We start from the raw sequence: 19,413 nt of genomic DNA, 5'->3' as shown, positions 1-19,413 counted from the left end.
CGGATCCTGATGCATGCTTGAAAGTAGAAGATACTTTGTAGGGTTTATGCTCTGCCCGTTTGCAATTAACAATATGTACAACTAGATGGTTTTATATTTGTAAATGAAACAAACATTTATGCAGGCAGTTTCCTTATGAACAACAGACTGTATACCGCTTCAGGAGTCAGTAGAATGAGATTTTTCCAATCCTCTAGCATCTACATCCTAGTCAGTAATGATGAATATCTTTTAAAACACTTTCAATGTCCTTACATCATATTTCAACATACACAAGTCTTCAATAGAAAAAAAAAAAAAAAAAAAAAAAAAACTTTTGTATGTATATTGCAATATACGTACAGTAGAAGGTACACTATTTTATTCCTCAACAGACATAAAATATGTTCAAGTGATATATATCCTTCTAATAAAGATACTGTTATAAGGAAACATACATTCTACTGTACCTGTATGGTTATTTCAAGAAATTTTACTTACGCCAAAAAACTTCTAGCCAAATTCATGGCAAATGAGGATAGGATATATCATGGAAAATCTTTTATATTAACAACAAATACCTATCAAAAATTCTCTGAAAAACGAAAATCTTTTATATTAACAACAAATTCCCATCAAAAATTCTCTGAAAAACAAGTCAATTGTACTTAATATACATTAGTAAATTACAACTTGAGAACATCATATGCAGACTTGGTAACAATTACTAATATAATTCTGATCACACCTGTCAATGTTTCACTCGCATGAAACTTTATACTTTGAGAGCATAGCAACTACCAGCAAACAATAAACATAGAAGTTGAACCTAAGTATTCACTTAAATATCAATGACCCACAATCCCAACACCATCTACTAAAATGAGAAAAATATTTTTCAGCTGCTAGTCAATTTCTTACTGACCAATGCATAAGTATTCATTCAATGTTATTAAAAACTGCCCACTACATTAAGTTAAAATCATGCAATACTACATATAAACCACCAAAGCTAACCAAAAACAACTAGATACTCAACATATTCATGAATACTGAAATAAAAAACATGCAATTTAGTTATGTCTGAAGATTCAGGATATAAAAATCAATAGTAAAAAGTTGCCCCAAGAGCAAAAAGACTAAATAAACAACAAAACCAATTAACTGCATGGGAATAACGCTGACTGTAGTATTATCCTCAATGTGAAAAAAAAAAACAATTAAGACTTGGCAGAGGTCATGAAAGACCTCTACAAAGGTTTTAAAGAAGCATTTCAAGGCTACTGAGAGAGACCAAATTAGCTGAAATAAAAGAACCATCTGCTACAACTTTGTTATTTCATTTACGAGTCCAAATCACGCATACCATAACTAGGCTTCAGGCTAAAAACAATCACAGAAAGGGTAGCCAAAATCATAAATGACAATTCTTAACACAGGACTGAATTCAGTGTTACTATCATTATTTACAAAGCTAAACCAGTTCATAGGTGTTAACTGTTGTAACTTACAGTGTTAGCCCAAAAGGTTCATTCTTTATGAACATATTAAATTTTGTTAAATAAGTTGCATCGTGTTAATCATCTTAGTGAGCGGATAAATAAAAAATGTTCAAGACTGACAAGTTTCTTTACAAGATTTTTTCAGACTTTATACTTGTTGGCTGAAAGCTTATTTCTTCAAGGATAAAGGTAAATGTATTTCATACCTTTTAAAAGTGCTTAACAAAACTATTAACAATAATTCAACTGCTATACCTACACAGCAAAGGCATCAAAATATGTGAACTGAAAGACCTCCCTGAATATAATGCTAGCCCCATCAAGATTAAAGATTTTTAGCCCAGTTATCTTGTTAAATACTTTTAAAACTAACTATACCATAATGCAATGTGAACCTTATCATCAATGAATTCTGGCAGCCCTTCGTTAAGTTAAGATCAGAAGAACCCTGCGTATACCACTTCTGGAATATTATCCCTACCTTCCTTTGACTCTTCTTTCACTTCACAATTCCCCTTTTTCTCTTCTCCTCCACCTCCTCCTACTCCTCCTCCTTTCTCACCACCTTCACTCTCATCCTCCTTCTCAACCACTTCCATGGATGGTCTACAAGATGATTTCTCTACAAAATTAGGAGGGGGATAACTTGACAAAAATTGGCAGATATGATTCCACGCCAAGGTTAACAATAACCTTGAGTAATAAATGTTACATAGGACATCACACAAAAAATTTAAAACATATATCATCACATTAAACAAATGCTACTGGAACGAACAGGAGGCATAAAAAATAAAATGAACTTATCAGACACTAACCTTCTTTGATTTCTGTAATATTTCCAATATTTACTCCAGAGGACCCACAGCCACTACTTTTACCATCCTGCCCACAGCTTTTACTCTCTTTGTCTTCTTTGATGGGAGATGTCAATTTTTCCTGAAAAAACAAAAAAAAGAGTTGTTATTTTCCAATGTGGAATATTAAGAACTTCAGATGACTTTACTTTTACAGTGTTATATGTATTCCATTGCTTTGTGAATTAACACCAAACAAAAGAAACAAAAATCTTCTCTAACTCAGATGCAATAAAACAAGATTAGTATCACTAGCAAACATATGTATACAGAAATTATGTATGATATATTCGTAAAGTAACTAAGCCTACGGGCATAATCAGCCCCGTTTTACGGGCAGAACCAGTTCCGTTTCAGGGAATCCCTTCTCACCCCCACGCCTTTTTGGAGGGGGAGGGAGGTAGGATGAAACCCCATTATAAACCATCTTAGGGGTCCCCTTTATAACCCTGCAAAGTTTCGTGCCCATCAGACCAGCCATTTGGCTGTGATTGAGTGACAGACAGATGGACAGACATAACGCCCATTATAGGAAGATTAGTATAAAATACTTTACTAAATATGAACAACCCTAGATTCCACTTACCGAATCTTTCACTTCATATGACGAAGTAGGTAAATCACTTAGCCTTGGCAAAGGTCCTCCTGGAGTGCTTGGTGGAAGGTCTAGAAGTCGGGATAATGTTGATGACCCTACGAAAAAATTTTAAAAGTTAAATTCCTCCCAACAAGCATATGAACCTACTTATGGGGAAAAAACCTGTCCCATAGCCCTCAATCTATGAGTCACATGCACATGAACCTACGTCTGTCGATGACAACAACAATTAATTAGAGTTGAGAGCTTTTGTTCTAGTACATGTAATATTAAGATGTATGTTTAGTACTTATTTGAACAATGTTTAACAATCATTTGACAGTTTGTAATAACAGATTAACCATCAACTGCCAGAGTGTCTAGTATGAGAGGAATATCAGATAGATGGTGAATGAGAGATAAGAAAGGAAGACGACATCTTATATCCAGAAAAGAAAAAGAAAAAAAACACCACCATTTTCCAACACATTTACATACAAACCAATTCTACATACCTGATGCTGAAGAGGTCGTTGACTTGGTAACTGAATCAGTCCCTGATATTGCAGATGTTACAAGATTGTGTAGAGCAAGTGATACATGAGAATACCCAGGTCTTAGTCCTCGTGCCTAGAAATGCAAAAAACATGATATTGATGCATAAAAAAATAGTGAGGGGAAGGGGGGGGGAAATAAGACTATACATAAAACATGAAATCCTTCCTCCTGTGACATTACACTGTACAACAATAGTATATCCCTAGCCTCACTCAGCAACAGTTTTCTATGCTTTTAATTTCATAATAATTTGCCCACTAATGACTTTAATAAAATCTACACAGGGGCACCAACAAGTATGTACAATGTAAGGCAGGCAAATTATATTAGAACTATTTTATGACATCCAGTCCGCCCTTTTTGCAAAGGTTTCTTTTCATCTGGTCTATATGGTCCCTTCCAAATTAACTGTCAAACTTTCACCTCCTTCATTTTTCACCATTCATGTATGAAAAGGTCTTTTGAGCCAGCTTTATGAGTCAGCATAGGTTATAGAGCATACAACTAAATAATAGTTACAATACTTCAAATACAGTTGCTAGAGACTGACCCTAAGGAATCTGATCCTCATCAGGAACAGCCAAACAAGCACTATATACAGCCTTCTTTGGCTGTTACTTCAAATATCAACATTACGTATACAATTACATGAAGGTCAACTAAATAAAACAGGTGGGATGAATAGCAACTTACTACAGATTAGATCATAAAGTGGTTTACCCTCAATGCACAATAAAATCACTAAAATGAAATAAAGCACCTCCTCTGCATTATTGTTACAGCAACATTTCTATATGTACTTCCTCTTGCAAAACAAATTATGTAATAGGTCACTTTATTCAAGTATTAGTCTCCCCATCAACTGAATGCCAAATACATAAATTCCTTGAATAAATCAACTTTAAGGAGGTCCCTTTTCCATTTCATTTTCAACTATGCAGTAACTTACTTGAGATAAAGGCGAGTTGGAAGAACTAGGCAATATAGGCGATTTACTCAACAGGGATGACAATAACGGAGATGTTGGTGTTGGTTTTGGCTCAGGTTCCTGAGTTCCTCCTTCTTGGCCCTAACATTAAGAGATTCTCATGAATTTCAAAGCAAACGAATCCTTGAGATGTATTTCGAACCCCTCATTTTCAAGCTATTTCAAACAGATATAAGAATGTGTAGCTTTCACCAACTATAAGATACCATAAGAGAATAAAAATACAATCAATGATGTATATATTGATTCTGATAACCATTTGTTTAAATTCTCAATACTCACAGAGTTTTCATTGGATTCATGAACATCAGGACTATCCACTGCACTGTCAAGCTCCGAGGAAGTTTCTGACATCCCACTATTTCTTCTCACTCCACTGGAAGTGGCGGGCCACGGTGGTTTGTTCTTTTTATTTTTATTTGGTGGGATATGCACTGTGAAAATAAAAAGAAACTTCAAAAGGAGAAATTTATTTTATTCTTTATCACTATCTTAATGATAATTCTCCCTCTTATCTACTATTTTATAGCAACTACAGTTTAACATTATAATAAAATTAGATTTTGTATAAAGTACTTACCAAGAATGTAATCTTTTGTGTAACTTACTACGTATAACTACATAGCTGAAGGTTGGAATCATGGACATATACTACTCAAAAACACTCCGTAATGGAGATGAATTTGCAATAGCAAATTAGGTAGCATTGACAAAATGCTTGTTGTAACCTTACCAGGTGAGAGAGCTCCAGCAGGAAGATACTGCCTCTGGTCAGAACTCATCTTGACCCATAGAGACACAGCAGTACAGCCAGGTGTCACCACTACTTCAGTGGGATGCTTTGCAATTGAGGAGTACTCTGATGATTGCCAAAGCTTGCCAAACCAAGAGCCCTAGCCCTGGGCAACAACACAATATGATCAGAAAAACCAGTTACCCAAACACCAATAAAAAACAATCACCATTACCCATCCATAAAAACAAGATTGGTGGGTACTCCAGGTGCACAGTATCCTCAAGCTTCCCAAAAACTTGACAACCACTGTCAAGGCGAGTTAAATAAGAGAATAAGTATATTCCTACCTTTTGTTTCCCAATATCATTATTACAAACTATCTCAACATCACGTAAATAAAAATGAGCAAATACAGATTTACATCTCCAGATATAGCTTGTACAATCGAAGCAAGAAATACATTATTTCTGAAAGCCATGGAAGTGGCTACTGCCTTTACTTCATGGGCCTTGACCTTACAAATAGGAAAATCTTCTTCTGTAACTTTTGACTGAAATTCAGAAATAATGTTTCTCAGGAAAAAGGCCAGGGCATATTTAGACAGGACGTGATGGGTCCTTGACTGAGCACCAGAGGTTAGGGGAATGGCCTCTGATTCTCTTTTCTTTCCAAGTAATGTTTCAATGCTCTTATGGTGAACAGAGTCCTTGCTAGATCCGTAGGACTGAGGATGTCAGCCAGTAACTTAATATTTAAAGAGCGAGCCCAAGGATAAGATGGTGTTTCATTTTTGCTAGGAAACTCAAAATGAATGAGCACACTGCATCTCCCTGTGAAATGTCCACATCTTTGTCTAGGACCTGAATCCCACTCACTCTTTTAGCCACAGCTAAGGCCACCAAAAAGAGCACCTACCTTGTTAGATCTCGACGGCTAGAGAAGATTGAATGTGTTTGAATGGGGGTGCTGAAATCTATTTTACAAAAACATCTAGGTTCCAAGACAGTAAGTTTTCTCCCTTTTGTTGTTTCAAAACACCTAACAAAATCAATGATGTCTCTGTCTGAAAACCAATCCAGTCCCCTGTGTCCAAACAGAGTTTATCATGGACCTACGTATATCCCTTGATTGTAGATGCAGTGAACTGTTAGGAAGTCCTTCAAAATAGCAGAAAGTCTATTTGGGCTAGAGGTAAAAGAAGATGAGATATCACATCTTTGCACCAGCTGTGAAAGACTGCCCACTTGGACTGATAAACATTAACGGAAGACTGACGCCTACACTTTGCAATTGCCTCCGCAGCTGGTCTTGAAAAGCCTTCCTGTTCGTAACAATTTAAATTGTCCATGATGACATTCAGTTTCCTTTGAAAAACCTGGTGGCAATCATGGTGTGATAGTCACCATCCCAAAGAAGATCCCTGATGCTTTCGTACAGGGAGAACAAGTGTGTCCCTCCTTGTTTTCTTATATATGCCAGCACCTATGTGTTGTCGAATGAACAATGACTGTGTTGTTGTAAACTGCTGTAGCAAAGTGTTGAAGGGCCAAATGAACCGCTTTGAGTTCTTTCACGCTTATGTGTAAGTTCTTCTCTGAACTGGACCATGTCACCGATAATTCTGCATTCTCCAACCCAGATCTGATGTGGCTGAGCATAGTGTGGTTGGGGTTCAAAGGGAACAAAGACTTCCCCTCTGCAAACCTTCCTTTTATCTCTTTGATTTCTTGAGTGATCAGGAACACAAAGGAGTCTGATACGATTCTTCTCTGCCAGTTAGCTTTGAAGAAGAATTGAAGTGGTCTCATACGTAGTCTTCCCAAAGGCACAAACTTTTCTATGGATGATCTCATACGTAGTCTTCCCAAAGGCACAAACTTTTCTATGGATGAAAGGGTCCCCAGAAGGCTCCTCCACTCATTGGCAGTGCATGACGGGCAAAAGGGGAAGTCTTGAACTTTCCCTAAATAAGATAGGACTCTTTTGTCAGACAGGAAAGCCCAACAACTCTGAGATTCTATCCTCGTTCCCAAATATACAATCGATTCAGTTGGGACTAGTTGGGACTTGGATTTGTTGATCAGGAGACCCAGATATTGGGGCAAAGGAAAAGTCTCTTGAAGGTCCTAAAAGCATTTTGACCTTGATGGGGAGCGAAGGAGCCAGTCATCTAAATAATATAGACTAATGTCGATCCCTGCTGGTAAAAATGGGAAGCCCTTGACAGGCTGAAACACTGCCCAAAATTGGAAGAACCTATCCTGGAACATGAACCTTAGACACTTCCTGGATTCTTGATATATGGGGATATGGAAGTCGGCATCCTGCATATCATCCAGGATGGCTCTCCAACCCGCTGATGACTAGAAATACGCAGTTGTAAAACACCACCCCCTTCCTGAGAAGGGAATCAATCACTTTTGACAAGGGAGTAAATTTCTGAGAGTCTTTGGAGTAGGCTCCCAAGTTGATGGGAAAGGAAACTAATGGGGGGCTTTTCCTTGAAGGGAATGGAGTACCCCTCTTTGATGACCTGTAGAACTCATGGTTCAGGTTTCTTTTCTTACCAACTGCTCCAAAATTGCTGCAGCCTGGCTCTCACTGTAGCATGGAGGACAAGATCCTCACTTGCAAGAGGTGGTCTTGGTCGGCGGTTTCTTTGCTTGTCGCATCAACCGAATGTTAGTTTGAGGGTGTGACAGGAACTTGCCTCTGCCTCCACGAAAAGGGTGCTGCCGCTGAGGGGAGACCATTCTTGTGAAAGAAGTTGAAGGCGCACAAGCTGTTCCTTGGTCCTCTTAGAAGAAGCATCTAAAAGAATCTGGGTAGTTTTCTTCTTGAGTTCAGCTGTTACATGTTCAATGGCAGCTCGAGGGAAAAAACTACCATGATCCAAAGGAATGAACAGAGGGCTGATCTCTGTGAAGGAGTTACCCCTTTTGTGGTGAACAAGCACAATCGCTCCCTCTTCTTGAGGATCCCAACAGTAACCAATGTAGGTAAATCTTGCGAGCCATCTCTGATTGCGTCATTGGCATATGACAAAACTTCTAACCAAGCCAATGAAAAGTTAGATTAAAGGGAGGCGCAATCCTCGATCTTGGCTAGAGAGCCTATGGTCCAGTCGAGAAACTGACGATTTCAAAAATTTTAAACATGTCACGTACTAGATGATCCAGCTCTGAGACTGTGAATAAGATCTAGGTGGGCAAGAAGCCTGACCTCCTTGCAGAATCAATCAAACTAAAGGAACACCTCTGGGAGGAGGCAGAAACTCCCAAAGAAGGATCCTCCCCAGTAACATAGGAAAGGTATTTACCTTTTGACAAGCAAGAAGGATGGGCCCAAAAAAACTGCTTTTCCTGCATCCCTCTTCTCTGAGAACCAATTCTCAATGCCAGACAGGGCTTTCTTTGATGAGGAGGACAGAACCATACAAGGCAACCTGGAGTCTTCAACAGGCTGTCTCATCATAAAGGCTGATCCTGGGATGAGGGCGTAGCCCATGAGAAGAAATCTGGAAAACAATACAGAAAATATCTCAACAAAGATGCATATGCTGAAGTCTGGTGATCCAGATTGGGTTCCTCCTTTCTGAAAGCGTAGATCATACCGTTCACAACAAGATTGCTGCACTGGTTCACAAATTGGTATATGTAATCTGAATATCTGAACCTGCTGATGTGGGAGCTGCTGCCATATTTTCCACAGTGATGAATAGAAATGCTTTGAAAACATGGCAGTTATTTAGCAAAATACCTTTTGGTCCCTGGTGTTTCAAGGCTTGTTGAATGGCTGTTATTTTCTCCTCTCGTTCTTTAAGCCACTGCTGGTAACGACGCTCTTCCTCCTCTTCCTCAGCTCGTTCTCTGAAGTAAATGTTCCACATTGTAGTAAATTTAGCCATCCATAACCATTTAGATAAAATTTAATCTAAGAAATTGAATAAGACTATTTTCAATGATAAAACTGACATGGCAGCTTATATAATTATACATAAATGCATTCTTAAATAAATAAATAACTTATTTTCCTTAACTTACATAACAGCAATATTACCAGGCATCCCTTCCCAGTTTGGAGAAACAAACAAAATATTATGTAGATGCTTTTTCGACCCGGAATGCTAAAAAACCTAATCACATTCACCACCCATATAACGATTACAAAGTATCAAATCAAACACGTTAACAATGTAGGACTTACTTCAGAAGCTGCTCCCATAAGGCATCCAACTGATGGTCTAAACGTCCAGACTCTAATTCTTGAATTTCTCGTTTTTGTTTATTATACTCAGACTTCTCTTCAACAACTAGGGTTGTCAGTTCGTCAACACGTTCTAGTAAATGAACAAATTTAAAACATCATTATCTAAGAAAATTTAAAATGACAGTACTTGTATGACATATGAAAAATTGATGGGGAGATGTAACTTTCAAGAGGCTTGAAAAAAAAAGACAGGTGTCATAGAACAGTTGGTCAGAAAGGTTGGTAATAAGTATGAGGACATAAACTGGTAGGGAGGCCCAGGATATGAAGAAAGGGGATAGATGAAAGCTACTTTGATGGGACTTAAGGCAAAGAGCACAGGACAGAGGAATGGAGAGAGCTCACCTCACACCTAATTCCTTACAAGGAAAAGGTGATGTAAAGAAGTTTATGATGATAATGATGAGAATTTAAGAACAGAAAACTTTTTTCATTACTAAATTTATGGATGAAATACATTTCAAATTGTACCTTTATGTCTTGTCAAAGGCAGTAAAAGTTTTAACTTAATATTAGTACTCACGTTTGGTTAGCATCTTTGTCACAACTTCACCAGGCGTTTCATTTGAAGAATCACTGCGCTCCCTCTTCCGTTTTGGAGTGTCAACACGTTCTAGCAATTTGGCATACTGAAGAGCACAGTTCTTGGTAGAATACCAGTCAGGAGGTCTATTGTGCTCTGTTGTTAACATCTTGATATTACGCCTGACAGCGACCCTACAGGACAAAAATTAATAACTATATTCAAAATATTAACATGCAAAACTGATAAAAATAGAGGCTAGCATTTTATTGAAATCTGCTGACCTTAAATTCACTAACAGCAGCACTTGTAGGCATTTTCTCACTGACATCGGCATGCAACTTCCTCCAACACTTTGCTACAAGTTCTTTCTTAAATTTTATAGTGTTTCTCACCTTTTTTACAGAAGGGCTACCACTTGGAACTTCCTTCGGCCCCATGATGGCTTATTTAGCAGTTTCACTCGAATAAAAAAGCACAAGAAGGGCAAAAACAACGAACACAAAAGCAGAATGGGTCATGAAAGATAGGATGCTTTGTTTGGGTGCTCAATATGGGGTCTGGTCATAAACTGGGACCTGGATGGAGCATTTCCAAGTGTACAAAAACAGAGGTAACGCATGATAACCGAGACAAAATTTTGTAGAAAAAAGTCTACGAAAACCAAAACGTATAAATAGAGGCGTACAAAAACTGAGGTTTGACTGCATACAAATAAACAGAAACTTGTAAATAACAAAGACCCATACAAGCTGACACCTGAACAATGTAGGTCTGATATGGATCTGCTGCCTGTAGATACGTATCCAGAAATCGTGAACTATTTGGTTAATGATATAAGCCCTTACATATTGGACCACCTCGCCTACAAGTCTCTGGAAGCTTACAACAATATTGTATCTGGCTGGGTGAAGGATCTAAAACAGATTGCTGAAAATGGATTCAACTTAATCAAAGCTCAGGTTCTACATGAAAAGAGGTTGTACACACCACCACTGCAGCCATGGGTAATCAGCATGTCAGATGGAGCCATTTGGTTCAATGAAAACTTACATTAAGCCAAGGTATGTTACACATGAAAAATACAAATATTTTTCACTTCAATTAGAGTAATAAAAGTCCTTTTCTGGGATTTGATTAAGTCGTTCTACAATACTTTCATGGTTACAGTTTAAAAGAACGATATTTGGGGAAAAAACCAGTACTAATCAACACATCTACATACTGATGAGCCTTATCAATAACGGACAAATTCGTGTTTACTTTGTATGATGTGGCATATATAAGAGGAATGAAGTTGCTATTGCCCTAAGTGCCCCAATACACAATATGTTGAAAGTGTGACATGTTGACACAGAAAGGATTGGCTACAAAAAAAAAAAAAAAAAAAAAAAAAAAAAAAAAAAAAAAAAAAAAAAAAAAAAAAAAAAAAAAAAAAAAAAAACTTAAAATTGAATAATAGGAGTTATTTTCAGCATTTGTTTATGTTGCCCTGAAACGCTCTTAACGAATGTGACCTTTCAGAATTTTGCTGAGAAACCAAGTATGGCGGTGTGCATTTTGTTAAAGCAACTCTTAACTGCCTTAGATGTCTGTGTGCAGTTCACTATCCACTAGTTCAAGTTTTGAAGATTTGATCAAAATAACTTCCTATTGACTCTAAATCATCTATCATTTGACAGAATACAGTGGCTGTTAAAGATTACTTTGTGAAATGTTTACGCTCTAGAATTCTTTAATTATTCACCAATATCACTAATTACACTAACAATTAACAACATTCACACTAATGAAATTATCTGGAAAATTTTTTATACGTTTTGATGGCTGAAAATTAGCCGCTTATCCTGGAAATCTAAAGTGCTCTCTTTCTTTCACTAATCTCTTGAGTTTTATCTCCTTGATTTCTCACAGCAGCACAGACCAAGTAATACGATTTGCCACCTCTGTTTGACCTGTTGTGGGACCCAAACACACTTCAATTGTTCACCATATTTAAAGGACTAATAGGTACAATATCAATGCATATTTCTGAACAATTATTATCATGATTGCGTATGTCGCTTTTACCCTACACAGCTGACCTACAACATGGCCAACTTCTGTGTTTACATCCAGGCATCATTCTGGATCGAGAACTATCTATTACTATATATGGTATAATTAAAAACAATTCTTCATGCCACTAACCAGTTTTGGTCTCCACTCCTTAGTACAGCTGATGCAAGACATAACTGTTCTCGGGTAGTCCATGTGTCCACCTGATACTGCTTTAGTTTAAGACCTGTAAAAAATAACAACAAAAAAGGGGGGTAAAGTTATGAAAATGATTTGCTAATGAGCTGAGTATATAAATAATATCAAAACCTCAAACCAAAAAAATTTTTTGTTGAAAAGGTATAGTACTGAAAGGTCTGACATCAATTTTGGAGCTAAATAGTGATAATTCTTAAATAAATTATCAATACGGTACAATGACTGGGTTCATATCAAATTGAGACTTGGGAAAATTTACCAACAGCAGTAAAGTTGGTGATCCACAAAACTTTCTCCGGATGTTTTTCATTACACTGAACAATTTTTACTCAACACTGCAGAGGTGGAAGTGGGTCAGAGACCACACTTGAACCTTGTGACATATTAAGTCTTTCTTCCAACCCAGGATAAGACATAAGAGGAGTCGCCTCAGGTGGACAGTTAATGTTACAACCTCAGATTTGTTAGCCATGAAAAATACATATTAAATTTAAAAAATCAGTTAATTCTTTACACGCATTTGAGTTCCCTAGGTGAACAAGACTGCTCAAAGCTCTTGAACAACATGATATTGTTATGTTACAATAAAGTTTCATACATACTTACCTGGCAGATATATACATAGCTAAGACTCCGTCGTCCCGACAGAAATTCAAATTTCGCGCCACTCGCTACAGGTAGGTCAGGTGATCTACCGGCCTGCCCTGGGTGGCAGGACTAGGAACCATCCCCGTTTTCTATCATATTTTCTCTCTTCCACCTGTCTCCTGCGGGGAGGCTGGGTGGGCCTTTAATTGTATATATCTGCCAGGTAAGTATGTATGAAAAACTTTTATTGTAACATAACAATATCATTTTCATACAATCAACTTACCTGTCAGATATATACATAGCTGATTGGCACCCTTCGGTGGAGGGTAAGAGACGCTTCTATATGGAATAGACAGGTAAACAACATATGTTGTAGGTATAAATAAAACTTGGTTCCTACCTGATAGGTGGTAGACTTCGTGTGTTTGCCCAGTAGTTTGCATCACCTCAAGAAACTTTAGCGAGATATATGATCTATGGCCAAGAGTTCTTGTGGGTCTGCCGATGGGGTCTTACCCACTTACTCGGCAGAGCCTAAAAAGGACTTTGTCAATGGGTGCTGATCCACTTATATGACAATACACCTTATGAAGGAGCCACACAACCAATCCCGACCACCTGATCCTACCATATGTTAGAACTACAGATTGTTAAGAGTTATCCCCGAACTCGTCACAACAATCGTAACTCAAAATCACTACGCACACATACATAATTTTCAAAAATTATACTCAACTAATTGGATATGACAAGAATTCTCTTACTGAACAACATAGACGGCCGCCCGTGCTAGCCTAAGTCCTCTATTGTTAGAAGAGACTCGACCATATCCAAAAAGAAGAAAAGTATAAACATTTAAGGATTGGTGTCTGCTCCCGTACCCAGAATCGTATCCGCTGATACGAAAGGACCTAGAGAAAAACACTTCTCATATGTCACACGCACGTCTTTCAAGTAATGAGATGCAAATACTGAGTTGCATCTCCGAAAATGTCGTATCTATTCTGTTTTTAACGACATATTCTTATGAAACAAGAGAGACGTCGCTATAGCTCTAACTTCATGAGCTTCTATTCTCAACAGTTGTAAACTGTTCGTCCGGACAGGCCTTATGAGTGTCTGTAATGACGTTTCTTACAACGAATGCCAGCGCATTCTTGGACATCAGTCTTGTGGGTCTTTTACCGCGCACCAAAGACCTTGTCTAGAGCCTCCCATTCGATGCTTTCTCTGAAGGTAGAACTTCAGAGCTCTAACAGGGCAGAGAGACCTCTCTGTTTCTCTGCCTACGAGACTTGACATGCCTTTGACTTCGAATGACTTAGGCCAGGGATTCGTAGGATTCTCGTTTTCGCTAAAAACAGGGTCTGAAACGAGCAAATCGCCTGAGTCTCCCTTGAATGCTACTTCATCCTGCAGAGCATGCAATTCCCTAATTCTCTTTGCCGTAGCTAAAGATAATAGGAATAGGCATTTTCGGGTAATGTCTCTAAACGATGCCCGATGAGGAGGTTCGAATCTTTCCGATGACAGATACTTTAGAACTACGTCTAGGTTCCAGTTCGGAGGTACTGGTTCCTTATACTTTGAAGTCTCAAAAGACCTTATGAGATCGTGGAGATCTTCATTATCTGCCCGATCTAATCCTCTGTTCCTGAATACAGCCGAGAGCATACTTCTATATCCCTCTATTGTGGATACGGCTAGATGAGATTTTTCCTCTCAGGAATAGCCGGAAATCCGCAAATTTCCGCTATAGAGGTAGTGGAGGAGGACAACTTCTTGGATCTACACCTCCTTCTAAATACCTTCCACTTCGACTGGTATACTTTCGTAGTGGAGGTTCTGCGTTCTCTCGCGATCGCGCTTGCTACTTCGCGAGAAAAGCCTCTCGCTCTGACAAGTCTTTCGATAGTCGAAAGGCAGTCAGAGCGAGAGCGGAGAGGTTTGATGGTTGTATGAGAAGATCCGTCCTTCCGGGTAGGGATCTTGGAAAGTCTACGCTTCACTCTACCACCTCCGTGAACCATTCCTGGCCGGCCAAAAGGTGGCTATTAACGTCATCCTCGTCTCCTTTGACGCCACAAACTTTTCATTACTAACCCCCGGATTTTGAATGGGGGAGAAGCATAAACGTCTCTCGAGACCAATTTAGCAGGAAGGCATCTACCATAAGTGCTCTGGGATCTTCCACGACCGAGCAAAAACACTGGGAGCCTTTTTGAATGAAGTGTTCGAACGAACTCCACCTGAGGAGTTCCCCACAGAGACCAGAGATCGAGACACACTTTCCTCGTGTAAAGTCCATTCTGTATGAAGGACCTGGTTCCTCCTGCTGAGCCTGTCCGCCTCACATTCCTTTCTCCCTGTAAGAACCTTGTCATCAGGGAGATGTTACTGTGATACGTCCAAAGTAATAGGTCTCTCGTGAGCTCGTAAAGGAACGAGGAGTGCGTCCCTCCCTGTTTCCGAATGTAGGCAAGAGGGGTGGTGTTGGGCGTCAACTCGTCCCCGTACTCCTCAAGAAGAAGGTTAGTCAATCCCTTCTAGTTAGACAAACCTTCTCTTCCACTATATTCGTTATCCGAGTTTTCCTCTAACTCGGATCTAAAAGCGTCTCCGCTCTCCATTCCGAACATTCTTCTTCTTGCGGAAACAAACTCCTAACAGGAGAGGGGCTAAGGAATGATAATCCTTCCTCTTTCCCAAAAGCTCTAATAGTCTTGGAAGGCGTCATAAGCTTCGGCTTCTCTAGAATTTTAGAAGACTCTTCATGCTTACATGACGCTTCCCGTTTGCCAAGCGTCCATGGGATGACGTCTTTTGCTGACGTCTCGATGACGCTTGGCGCGCTTGGAAGATGCTCAGCTCTCCAAACAAGGCGTCCTCCTTGGCGTCATAATATTGGACGGAGCGTCATGTCTGATGCTCCGTTTCCAATGACGCTTCGCTTCTAAAAGACGTCTTACTTCTCTCTGGCGTTACGAAACTCTCGTAAGCACCTGTTCTCTCTCTCGCACTAGACGCTTCTGTAAGACGTTTAGCCGTTTCCCGTCTGTATGACGCTGTTCGTTGAACAGGTAAGAGAGGACGAGACTTCTTAATTGGAAGCGACACGTCCTTCCGACGTTGCGTTTCGAGATGACAGTTTGCTCTTGAACTGCTATAATGATTCTCTTGACGCTTCTCCCACGTCCAGTGCATGACGTCTTTCGTCATCACTCGGTGGGGAAAAAAGGAAAGGGTACTTCCGCGTACACTTCAGGTGACGCTGACGCCCCTTCGCTTTCTTGCTAGAAGACGGAGAGTCATCTGAGAAACTCTCCGGACTAGAATCCCTGTCAGGCGTCATATGGCGCTTCAGCGGTTTCGACAAGTTCGATTCCCTCCACCCTCGTTTAGGTGAGGGAGAGGGAGAGGACGAGAAACACTCGCGAAGGACGCTTTCTATAGTGCCCTTGAGCCGCCTGCAACGAAGCAGAGCTAGCTTAAGGAACGTCTGACAGTTTGGGGATTCCCCACAACCTCCTTAAGGCTTTCGACTTTCCTTCTCCTCTGTGTTCGTGAGCTTGGAAGAGGTCTAGGCTTGGGAGTGTCGCAGGAGCCTGGCACCTACTGGTGCTTGGAGGAGAAATGTTTCATTTTCCCTTTTTAAAAGGGACGAAAGGCGGACCTACCTCTCTTCTCTGGAGCCTTCCTTCTTGCGGGAGGTCTGGAGATCGGACCACCTCGAAAGGGCTGCGTAGAAGTGCTAGGTCCTTTCTTGTCAGATACTAAAGCAGGTTTCTTCTTCCTAGCTGACTGCGTCAGAAGATCCTGCGTCGCCTTCTCAGTTAAAGGAGCCCGTTGAGCCACGTCCTTCACTAACTGAGAAGGGAACAATAGTCAGACAGAGTGCATACAGTAGAGCTGCCCTCTGAGCATGCGAGACTGCCTTTGTTAAGAAGGCGCCATACACCGTCCTTTTCTTCAAAAGACCTGCTCCAAATAATGAAGAGACTTCCAAAGATCCATCCTGTACTGCTTTGTCGATGCAAGACAAAATGCATAACAGGGCTTCAGGTTCGATTCCCTGTGAATCGTGAGCTTTCTTGGACATCACCCCAAGGGACCAATCTAAGAAGTTGAAGACTTCCAATACATGGAAAAGTCCCTTGAGGAGATGATCCAGTTCTGAAATACTCCATGTAATACGAGCAGAATTAAGACTTGGACGCCTTGAAGCGTCAACTAACGTCGAAAAGTCTGCCTCTGTAGTAGAAGGGAGAGCGATACCCATATCCGTCTGTACATATGCCTCTTTTCCCAGCCAACCTTGCTGGAGGCATGCAAAATACTGTCCTGACTAAGTCTTCTTCGACTTCATCCAGGAGTCTAAGGAGTGTAAAGCCCGCTTCATCGAGATGGTGGGCTTCTTCTTCAGAAAAGACGAAGGCCTCTTCGCCTTCGCACTCGAAAAGAGCGAGCGCGGAGAAGGAGGAGCAGCCGGAGTCAACCTCCGTCTCCGTATTCCTCCAGAACGCATGGTAGTCAACACCTTATAGTTGGATAAGCCCTCTCTTCCATGATCGTCATCATCCGAGTTTTGCTCGAACTCGTGATAATTCTGAGTTTCCGTTCTCCTTTCAGAACTTTCTTCTTCTGGAGGAGACAAACTCCTGATCGGAGAGGGGCTAAGGGAATGAAAGTCTTTCCTTTTTCCCGTTTTGATCGACTTGGAAGGCGTCACAACCTGCTGCTTCTCTTGCGCTTTAGAAGACGTCCTGTATAACGTTTCCCGCTCTCCGAGCGTCATGTATGACGTCTCTTGTTGACGTCTTGATGACGCTTCGCGTCTGGAAGACGCTTCGCTCTCAAAGGGCTTCCTACTCGGCGTCATAATCTGGGACGGAGCGTCACGTCTAAGATCCTCTTGAAATGACGCTTCACTTCTAAAAGACGTCTTTCGATTCTCTTGTCTTACAACACTCTCGTCAGCCCCCGTTCTTCGAGCAGGTGCGAGAGGACGAGACTTCTTAATTGGAAGTGTCACGTCCTTAAGACGGGGCGCTAAAACTCCCATAAGAGATGACAGTTGTTCCTGAACCGCCACAATTATCTTTCTTGACGCTTCTCCTACGTCTAGTGCATGACGGCTCTCGTCATCACTCGGGGAAGAAGCCTGATGGGGTACTTCCTCATAAGCGTCAGATGACGTTGACGCCACCTTCGCCTTCTTAATAGCAGAACGGGGCGTCATCCGAGAAGCGCTCCGGGCTTGAATCAATGTCTTGCTTCATATGACGCTTCAGCGGTTTCGATAAGTTCGACTCCTTCCACCCTCGTTTAGGTGAGGGAGAGTGAGAGGACGAGAAACACTCGCGAAGGACGCTTTTTCTATAGCGCCCTTGAGCTGGCTGCATGAAGCAGAGCTAGCTGAAGGGACGTCTGACCGTTGGGGATTCCCCACGACCTCCTTAAGGCTTTCGACTTTCCTTCTCCTCTGGGCATGTGAGCTTGGAAGAGGTCTAGGCCTGGGAGCACCGCAGGGACGATCAAACGCCCCCTCCACAACACTGATGGGACTCACTTCACTAAAATGTTCACTATCACTAGCCTTACCTTTCGAGTCCGCCATCTTGGACTTCATGTCTCGAATAGTCGCTTTCAGATTGGCGATTTTCGATGCCGAATCCGAAAAGACACTCTGAGAATGAGATTTATAGGGAGAATCTACAGTAGTAGGGTTAGAATTATCCGTGAAAGGCTCAATAGGCCTTGAATTCACACCTTTCAGTCGTCTAACTCTATCCCTCTCTAACTTCTCAAATAAGAAGTCAAGTCTTGCCATTCTTTTCTGCATTCAAACCCTCGCATTCCTTACAAGTGTTAATAGCAGAACACTGAACCCCCCTACATTTACGGCATACAGTGTGAGGATCAACCGAAGCTTTCGGTATCCTCACCCTGCAGCCTACATTCACACACATTCTCACACTCACATTAGAATCAGACATACTGAGAAAAATCAAAAGAGTTATTCCAAAAACAGTCCACAGTAGCGAATGCCAAAACACGATCCAAATACGTCACCAAAAAGCCGAAAAACGTTGATCAAATGTTGAAAAATGAATCTAAGTCAGGAGGTAATAACAACAATGTTGATACCACCGGCGACAGAGAAAATATGATAGAAAACGGGGATGGTTCCTAGTCCTGCCACCCAGGGCAGGCCGGTAGATCACCTGACCTACCTGTAGCTGTAGCGAGTGGCGCGAAATTTGAATTTCTGTCGGGGACGACGACGAGAGTCTTAGCTATGTATATACTGACAGGTAAGTTGATTGTATGAAAATCGAGATTTCCCAGGATGAAGTGATGTCCACATCTTTCAGATGAAGCACTAATCCTAAGGGAAGGCATAAACACCTAGGTTGTCCCAAGGATGCTGAAGGGCATCCTCCACCACAGCAAATGGATCTGGGACCAGTGAACAGTAGACCTCTAGCTTTCTGTTGAACTGTGGTATGAAGAGGTCTAATGTGGGTCTTCCCCATAGATGGAGTAGCCTGTCCACTATGTTCTGATGTACAGACCA

The 19,413-nt window shown here is 40.7% G+C and overlaps 1 protein-coding gene across 1 annotated transcript in view; it reads right to left on the bottom strand.

Moving 5' to 3' along the window:
• LOC135198444 (bromodomain-containing protein 8-like) overlaps positions 1-12,278 on the bottom strand; it is a gene marked incomplete in the record, with an annotated part of 36,344 nt that extends 24,066 nt beyond the window's left edge. Inside the window, 10 exon segments of the mRNA XM_064225991.1 lie at positions 1,963-2,103; positions 2,300-2,420; positions 2,925-3,031; positions 3,431-3,545; positions 4,423-4,542; positions 4,744-4,895; positions 8,957-9,066; positions 9,404-9,536; positions 9,990-10,183; positions 12,180-12,278. Coding sequence (XP_064082061.1) covers positions 1,963-2,103; positions 2,300-2,420; positions 2,925-3,031; positions 3,431-3,545; positions 4,423-4,542; positions 4,744-4,895; positions 8,957-9,066; positions 9,404-9,536; positions 9,990-10,158 — 1,168 coding nt within the window.
• Positions 12,279-19,413: the final 7,135 nt, after the last annotated feature.

Source organism: Macrobrachium nipponense, chromosome 22 (assembly GCF_015104395.2).
Source record: "Macrobrachium nipponense isolate FS-2020 chromosome 22, ASM1510439v2, whole genome shotgun sequence".
In the NCBI taxonomy this organism is placed as follows: Eukaryota; Metazoa; Arthropoda; class Malacostraca; order Decapoda; family Palaemonidae; genus Macrobrachium; species Macrobrachium nipponense.
Note: the sequence above shows the minus strand (reverse complement) of the source record. Positions and strands in the feature narration are given on the sequence as shown.